At 41.4% G+C, this 9,524-nt stretch overlaps 1 protein-coding gene across 1 annotated transcript; it reads right to left on the reverse strand.

Moving 5' to 3' along the window:
• Nucleotides 1-651: 651 nt before the first annotated feature.
• aurkb (aurora kinase B) lies at nucleotides 652-8,648 on the reverse strand. Its single transcript, XM_080464760.1, has 9 exons — nucleotides 8,548-8,648; nucleotides 6,862-6,897; nucleotides 5,895-5,973; nucleotides 5,507-5,552; nucleotides 5,231-5,419; nucleotides 3,619-3,757; nucleotides 3,378-3,526; nucleotides 3,061-3,235; nucleotides 652-2,912 (listed from the first exon to the last, which is right to left on the reverse strand). Exons 1-9 carry the CDS (start codon nucleotides 8,551-8,553, stop codon nucleotides 2,739-2,741), a joined length of 993 nt encoding a protein of 330 aa, XP_080320886.1. The 5' UTR covers nucleotides 8,554-8,648; the 3' UTR covers nucleotides 652-2,738.
• Between the last annotated feature and the right edge of the window lie 876 nt (nucleotides 8,649-9,524).

The following is a 9,524-nucleotide window of genomic DNA, read 5'->3' on the forward strand; positions in this document are numbered from 1 at the left end:
TGAAGGCAGGCTGGTGATGCAAATGACACGTTTATGAAAGTGTTATTGTAACACACCATGACTTCTTTCAGGACTATGTTAGTAAGTCTTTATGAAATTCAGTGAGCTTCGTCATATATGGAAACGGCGACTGTCTCTCTCAGTTCTGCTCACTGAGGCCCCATTTACACGACATTAGTTCCTTGTAGATTTTTAGTAACAAGTGTAATTTCTAAGAAACACCGATATCAAATTCAGTTTGGGTTACCTAAATGAAATCAGCTTTGGTCCAGAAACTGAAACTGAAAGTCAAGGGAAGCATTAAATCTAAGTGTTGGTGTAAATGTAATGCACACAGAGAGAAAATGATCTTCACTTTGTGAGGCGTCAACTCCCTCACCAGGCAGTGGGCGAGACAGATGCTTCACATTCTGTGTGTGTGTTTGAGCTGAGACTTTGATCGTGGGACCTCGGGCCTCGTCGAGAGTCCCGCAGGACACACGAGGCCTGTGAAGCACGCTTCTTTAAAGTCTGAGCGAGCGCATCGCCATGTTGTACATGTTCACGCGGTGCCATCCACGTGACGGAGATCAGGTTCAACGACATGCACGCGTGTCAAAGAGCGCTAAAAGCTGTAAGAGCCTGAACCAGTGGATTAAAAAGATTTAGTTTCAAAGATTTTTCAATGGTCTCACAGGTGGTCCCATTCATTTATTATTCATCAGCATTCATAAAACACTAAAGTTTTGCATACCAATGTGAGCGAGATGCAAATGAAGGAGACAGGAAAAAAAAAAAAAGATAGACACATTAAAAAGCCCACAGTGGGATTAAAAGTTGCTGGAGAAGGGAAATCATAAATAAAATTTTTGCATTTCTACATAATAAGTTTCCCTCGCTAAAGTAGCTCCCTTGTCTATTTCCTTGAAACTGAATAAACAAAGGCTTAGGACTATTTTAGCTTCCTCTCTGAATTAATCGAAGGCGGAAAGCGGATTAAACGAGATGAAAACAAGAAAATGAAAGACTATTATTTATTCATTTATCCTTTACTTACTTACTTGTTGAATTACACTTCTATCACAATTACATCCCCCCACCCCCCTCAAGTTGGAGCATTTAATCCCAAATTTATAGGCCAGATTACAGACATGTTTTATATTTACTGCAGGGAAGCCGAAAATTTAATAAGGAAGAGGCGACAATAAAATGCATTTTTTTTTTTTTTTTTAGGACAGGAGTCTGAAAACGGCTGCTGGAGAGCCACAGGGATTTCTCCAGCTCCACTGAAGTTCCCAGTAGCTTTACCAACACGAAGAGTAAATAAACTTAGTTCTTCTGTCCCGAGTTCCAGGTGAATAACAGTGATGATCAAATGCAAACATCATGAAACCAAACCATGAGTAGCATCATAAACTGAAAGCTAAAAGTAATGCTGTCGTACTCCAGAGTGGTCTTGGTCCTGCACAGTGTGATCTTAACAACGTTACTGCCAGCCACTGCACAACATGAATCTAACAAACTTTGGGACACGACATTGCAGATTCCACAATGAACCACAAGTTGAATAGCAGCCTACGACAACGTGATTGTACAAGAAAAACACGTCATGAACATGAGCGGAGCATGTGTTGGGAGGGAAATCCCCCCCAAAATGAAGAGGAGAATATGGCGGTCTGGGCGCGGACAGAGAGCAAGTACTTGTTAACATTTACTGATCTATCATTCTCCAACAAGACACATCACATGTAAATATAAACAGACTGAAGGTCGACGCAGCAGTCACCATCACCCCGTGTGAATTTTAACGCAGGCTGTCTTTGGTCACCGTGACAACGGCCGTCCTTGAACCAGCCTCACAGTGCGATGTAGGAGCCAAGACCCCAAAATATCGCCACAATTCTGATTGCTATCTTTCATCTGGGACGACTTATAATCAGTGTGTTGTTCACACCTGGCGTTAACATGCGCTTTGGGTGATCGGATCACAAGTGGCAAGCCCTAAAGACGAAAGCGCTTTCACTCAAACCACTTCCCGAGGTGGTCAGGGACGCATCCGACCACTAAGGCTTTGTCGTGTGAACAGCATGTCACAAATGCGTCGCAGGAAAATCGGTCACAGATCCAGGCGCATCTCAAGTTAGTATCCGTGTAGCACCTCACGTCCGTTCCTGTGTGTTCATGTTGGTTCGAGGTTCTGCTCCTGCAGGCTCACTAGTTAAGAATAGTTTAAAAAAAAAAAAATCGGTCACATGTAAACATCAGGGCGCGTTTTCGCCTAACAGAATGCGACGGTCTGAGTCTTTCCAAAGAAACTATGAAAAAGAACATGGCCGCCCATGTCTGTGGGCCTGTATGGATGGATTTGTTATTAAAACATTATCATCTATGTGTGGTTTGTTCATGTGAATGCTCCCAGGTGGAAACTTAGACTTTTCCAACCACTTCAACGTAGCACCACACAAACTTCCATTTAAATTTTTTTTTTAAAAGTGTTTATTTGTTATCATAAAGAGTAAGACCTGGTAAGAAACTACTCACACGTGAAGCCGTCTTGCAGAAGCAACATATGAAGACCAACATTTCAATAAAGGAAAGTACAACTTCCAGAAACAGAAGAAGATAGAAAATAGACATCACAGAGAAGCATACATGTGAGATGGAGTAATTTGACAATAAAAGCAAAATCAAAACAGGCTTTGAGTCTTTAGTGGAGCCCAGGTTAAAAGCAGGGGTGAGGATTGGTCTGCTTGGTGGACTCAGGAGGTCTTGGCGGGGTAACCGGGAGGCAGGAGCCTGTGGGAGTTGCTGCGCACCCAGGGGTGGTCGATGACGCTCTTCAGGGGGAGGCGGCTGATGGGGCTATGGCGGAGGAGCTTGGAAATGAGGTCCCGAGCACCACTCGAGACGCATTTAGGGAACTGCAGATCCACCTGTGGGGTGGGGGAAGGGGTACGATTTCAATTACTGATCCATCCATCTTTATAACACTTTATTCAATTCGGGATCACAGGGACGAAGATTGATGACCGACACACAGCTCCAGGACACCTGGAGACAGAGATGAAGCCCACCACTGACCTTCGTGATTCTCTTGTATGTTTCTGTGTGGCTGGCGGTTTCAAAAGGAGGGTTGCCGACTAAGCACTCGTAGCAGAGAACTCCGATGCACCACAAGTCCACCTTCTCGCTGTGGGTGTGTCCCTCGATCATCTCTGGAGGGAGATAGTCCAACGTCCCGCACATGGTCCGACGTCTGCAGGATTAAAAGGTCAGCAGGGAGCAGGGAGCCGTGTTTGAGTTCAGGTACTTCTATAGTAACATTTCCCTCTTTAGATGCTTTGACTGGTCTTGACTGAGAGCTTGTGACCGGCAGCCTGCTGTGACTCGTCACTCACCTCAGAGACGGTGCGTGAACAGACCAACCAAAGTCTGCGATCTTCAGCTCACCACGATACCCGAGGAGCAGATTCTCTGGCTTGATGTCGCGGTGGATCACATTCTTCTCGTGGCAGTACAGCAGAGCGTCCGATATTTCCTCCATGTACTGAAAATGTGATGAGGTCGAGTATAAAGTACAGGTGAATCGAATGTGATCCTGTGTTCACTCGTTTCCACAGAATAGAAGAGTTCAGTTACCGTGGCAGTGCGCTGGTCGTCAAACCTCCCACATCTCTGCAACTCTTTGTACATTTCACCACGTGGAGCGTACTCCAGCACCAAGAATACCCTCTTAGGGTCGTGGAAATAATTGTAGAAGCGAAGGATGTTCGGGTGCCTGAACAAAAACAAAACCTTTTGTGATTCTGTTCTGATGCAATATTTGACATTCCTCAGCACATGAAACCCGTCTGACAGGACAAGAACAGAGAACAGTTCTGTTTGTCTGAATATCTAAAGACTCCTTTACACGACAATGTTTCAATTTAAATCATATCATCTCAGAAAAGTTTAGTGTTTCCATGCCAACGTTTCAAAAAGGATGTCCGTTAATGGAAATGGCTTAAACACTGAAAACGATGTAGTTTAATGTTGGGCCACTAGTGGGAGCCGGTTTGTTTCTGTAATGAAGCCATACACGGAGCAGAGAACAAGACACTAAAAACATTGACAATGGTGAGTACACAGACATTCATCTGGACAGGCAAACAAGTCGGATTGCTCTTGCCGTGACTGTCAACCATCATAAAACTACCAATTCCCAGGAGAACATGGACTGGGAGTCATGAGACTCTGGAGGCAAACGTCATGGTCCATCTTCTCGTGCATGTACAGTAGAACGCTTTACTACAGCTATGGTGCGCATGTGAAGTAGCAGCGTTTCAGAAAAGTTGCATTTCCCCCTCATTTCCATGGAGACAAAGACGCTGTCGTCGTCCAAACAGACACAAAACGGGACGAAGGTTTTCCACTTTCACTTGAAAAACTGTCGCATAAACGAGGCCTAAATCCTGAAAGGACTCAAATGGATTGTGCATAAATTGGTCACACAGCTCACTCACAACAACTTTTTACAGGATTTGGACCAGTTGCTCGTGCAGTCACCGACTGGAATGACGGCTATACTGGTAGAGTGACAGGAGAGACGTTCTCTCCTCTCTACACCTTCCTACACGATCTCTGACCGCTGAACTGGAAGTTTGTCTGTCCCTCCCGCACCGTCCTGTCTGAAGTTTACTTGTTTGTTGCTGTAAATTTCGGTGCTTTCCCTCTATTTATCCTCCAACCACAAACGATACAGCAGAAAGCCTGCACCTTTGAGCCTGGTTCAGTTGAAAGTTCTCTTCCCATCAATGTAAATCTTATATTGTCAAAACTGCCAGCTCACATGGACCTGTTGGGTTACTCTTTATATTTTCATTTAAAGTGAAGCGACATGACAAGGTTGTGTTGTCACGGAATCCATAACTGATTCTACATGTGAGGCTTCATTACAAAAACAAACAGCGCTAACTAGTGGCCTGGCATGCTGACTACACCCTATTCAGTGTTTTGGTGTAAATGGACATCATTTTAACAAAATTCTTCAAAACTTTTCTGAAACAAGTGAAACTTTGTCGTGTAAACCGAGTCGTACTCAGCCACACTGCACATGAAAATAAAAACCGGCTCTTCTTGTCCGTGGTGCACAAAAACTTTGATTATGCCAGAATGGACTTGTTCCATCTTAACTAGTGAGCCTGCAGGAGCAGAACCTCGAACCAACATGAACACACAGGAACGGACGTGAGGTGCTTCACGGGATACTAACTTGAGATGCGCCTGGATCTCGATCTCCCTCCTCAGCTGATGCTCCACGCCTTCTTTCTCCATCTGCGACTTGAACAGAACCTTCAGCGCCACGATTGCTTGAAGCTCCTTTACCCGGGCCAGGTACACGTTTCCAAACTTGCCCTTTCCAAGAGGTCGGCCGATGTCGAAGTCATTGATGGAGATTTTCCTGATATTGAAGATCAAACGGTCACTTCCGTGTTTGATTTCATTACCGAGAATATACACAGCTGAAGACGGACCCCTGAGAACTCACTTTGGAGCTAAACTGGAGGATGAACTGGAACAATCTCTCCCAGGGCCTGAAACAGACAGCTCAGTTAAAACAGATAGACCACAAATCACATGGCCAGATTTTCTGGCTGAGTGACGATAGAAACATTAAGGTCATGTTGGTAAATTGTGAGGAGAAAAAGGAAAACTAGCATTTCTATAAATTTCAACAGACCAGCAATATCGGTATACAATATTGCTTCATTTTGTAACAAGGAGAAAATGAAAGCCACAAACACTTGAAAAAAGGGGCGTCAAACGCAGTTTAGTTCAGGGTCACATACAGGCCAATTTCAGCGTGCGTCGGTAAAATAGTGCCAAAATATCATTTAAATCTAAACTTTAAATAAAAGAGGAAGACCGTAAGTTACCTGTGACGGTATTATTGGTCTGTCTGCGCGGCTCCACCAGAACACGTTGTGGACACGCCGGCATGCTCGGAGTCGCAAACTGAGAGCCGGGGATCAAACACAAGAAAGCTTATAAATGACTTATTATTATGACCCGCAAAAAGAATGAACATATTTATGGACATGGGAGACAAGATGATGGTTGTTTAAACTTCAATTTATTTTTAAGTTTTTCCTTGGGTTGTTTCCTTCTTTTGTTGTCGTTTCATTGAAGAGTGTACAATGGAGGAGAACACAAAAAAACCCTGTCCTCCCGTGCCCCTTACAAAACGGAAAAGATTTAAGTATGAACTGAAAGGTGGGCGTGGCAGGCCAGCCAAACAAAACAAACGGGTGTGGTACAGGACCGGAGAAAGCTAGTACAGACACCGGGCTAAGTCAACAACCCAAACTGAACCAGATCAAAAAGAAGCCAAGCCAAAACAAGGACAAAAGGCTAAAGCTAAAAAAAAAAAAAAATACTAGAGTGCTAATAACTATACAGACTCACAAATATAAAAACTGTATTTAGAAAAATTACAGAGGAAATACCAATAAAAGAAAAAATAAATGGGGGGAAAAATGTGCCATTAAAACAAGAACACTTATTCCCATCATCCACTGCCGATACATGCAAAGTTCACATTTGCTATTTTAAGAAAAAATGGGACGGCACATTACAAAGAGACCAATCTGAAACAGCACCTCTTCCTGACCAGACAGCAAACGAAGTGAATGTTCAGGTCCAGCTAACAAATCCATCTGTAATACTTCCAGCTGAAGCCGGATGTGCAAAGCATTGTGGGATTCAGCCTCTGACTCACAGAGAATATTCTCGGTTCATAGAAGCAGGATGATCTGATCTCTCATTTGGAAAATAACCGATCGGTTGAACATGAGAGACTCATGTAACTACAGCTACCAGGATAGTCATTTGCTTATTACTTACCGATCTTTGCAGAACTCTCATCTCATTTTCCTTATTCTGTAAAGCAAAAAACACAAGTCACAAACGGGTTCATCTCAAAAACGATTACATGACTTCCTCTTATTATTCACCATAACTTCATAATAGATTTCTTCTAAACTTTAAGTAAGTAAGCTATGTAGGAAGATGAATCTGGACTGATTTTAAAAACAGATAAGGCACTTTTTCTCTCAAGCTTTTACGACACCAAAGTTTGGAATAAATATAAGATTGCGTGTTGATATGACATGTATTCTTCTATGATTTTGTTTGATGCATGTCTGGGTTAAAGATATCCGTCTGAACTTGTACTGATACATTTACATGTTTATGTCTTGACTAGAGGCCTAATGAAAACTAGTTTGACTTTAATTTGTTGTCGTTTTGCTGCATGTTGATGAAGCAGTGAATACATAAAGGTACATTATTAATAAAGTGGATTTTAAATGAAGAAAAATATTAGTTTAACCTTTTTGTTGTTTTATAGGGAGCATTACAGTCGTCAGTGTCTATTTGGCTGCTCACTTTTTACAAGTATCGTCACAGCAAGTCAGTACAACTGGCAAGACATTCGTTCTTACACTTGATGGCTCCAGCCACAATTCAAATAACTTCATAGCGTCAAACACATTTTAGTTCAGTCGCCACATACATCTCGAGTGACTCAGACTGGTAAAATAGTGCCATAATAACCTTTACATTTTTCCACAAAAACAAACAAGGGAAAATGAATGTAATCTCGACATCAAGTAAATTTTAATGAAACTTTCTGGAGCAAAATAAAGTAAAATGCCCCCACAAAACTTCTCCTGTTAAAATATGGGTATTTTTACAAAACCAAACTGACAGCATGGCTTTGAGGCGAGTTTGCAAGCTTTATTGGCAGTATCACATAAATAATAATGATCCACGGCCCTCTTTGACACCCTTGACCTAACCCATACTGTTGGATAACAAAAACATTCTTTAAGTCAACATCCACTTCCTTTGGTTTGAATGTTTACCATACAATCTAATACTTCAAGCCATTCAATGCTATTATAATTGTGGTAATTATTGCTGTCTGCTCAAGATATGTAGGAGAAAAAATGAAATATTCTATCCATGAAATTACAGCTCATATAGAATAAGTCTCCCCTCTTTCCGCTTTGAGGAAGAATGATATTTTAAAAACAAAAAATGACACTGTACTGCTTCCCTTTTGCCATTATGACTAGAAGAAATCTAACAAAAAATCTAGGCAAAGATTGAGGTTTTAGTGAGGTAAATGAAGCTTGTTTGAACTGGGGTTAAGTTAAAATCAACTTTACATCCTGATCGTGACGTTTTGCGTGACAAAGGAAAACACCGTGTGCATAATGTGATCAAAGTGCACGATAAAGTCTATTTTAAACATTCAGTTTTAAAGTATGAAACAATATGAATCCCCAATGCATAAACACGCTCATGTAAGAGTATAAACACAATAATCAGCAGAAAGACACGTGATATCTTCCGAGTTGGTCTCTATTTTAGAGAAATCAGACGTTGAGGGAGCTAGCACATCTAGTTTAGCTAACGCCAGCTGAACTTCGCGTCAATTTGAGCGAAATATTTCACATTAATATGGCTTATGCGCCTTCTTCTGAACTGTTACCAGACAACAACAACAACTAAACATGAGAATACCTGCATGGTTGTGTAGAAAAGGGTCGATAAGCTTGCAGCGTGCTGACAAATGGACTCCTCTTTCAGTGCTTCTTCCTCGAGCGGCAAAGTTTTCAAACAGCCGCTCTGCAGCCACCTGATTGGTCAGGTTAGGAGTCTCAGCAAGAGCTCCCATTGGTCAGAATGGTTTCTGGCAAAAAGCGTGTGATTGGTGGATGTCAGAATGAGCCCGCCCTCCACCCAAAACAATATTCAGTAAGGAGCCTCGTTGTAATGAAAGGAGATAAAACATGCAGGACAGAGATATCGTCATAACAAGGTCAGAGAATTACATTTTAATGTACGCCATAAATATATTCATCCAATACATATATATGAAGTTTCCTTAACATCAATAACAAATGTACTTTTTGTAAAACTAAAACTGAGAGTGTAACTCATCTGTTTTGTGGTTGCTCATCTAGTAGTGCATCTTGGAAAGAACTGGAAAACTAAATTCTGTACAAAACCACACATGAGGTCAATATCGAAGGGAACAACATTATTACCTGTTTTCAATTCAATATGAAGAAACTATGTAGTATTGTTAATCTGTGTATTTTAGTAGGGAAATGTCATATCCATAAATGCGAATTTAAAAATTCTCTATGACTGAAGTTGTTTCAGATTTAGGTTGATTATCATTTTGAGTCTCTTAAATGAATTACAAATAAAAGAATGTATATCAACGATATACAATCAACGAATTGTAAAAGTGATTCAATTGTTGAATACCTCTTACAATTCGCATTTTACACAGAATATCATAGTCTGCCACACTGGTTTATTCTTGTTCTATTATTTGGTTTTCCGTCCTTTATCTCTGCCATGTTACTGTCAATAAGATTTGTTGTTTTCATTCCAAGCTTTAAATGAAATTTCTTTGTTTGTTTGTTTTCATAGGACAGGGAAAACAAACACATTTTATTCAGGGGCAACATAAAGCCCAATTTCATCTT

The sequence above is a fragment of the Lipophrys pholis genome (assembly GCF_963383615.2).
Source record: "Lipophrys pholis genome assembly, chromosome: 5".
Lineage (NCBI taxonomy): Eukaryota > Metazoa > Chordata > Actinopteri > Blenniiformes > Blenniidae > Lipophrys > Lipophrys pholis.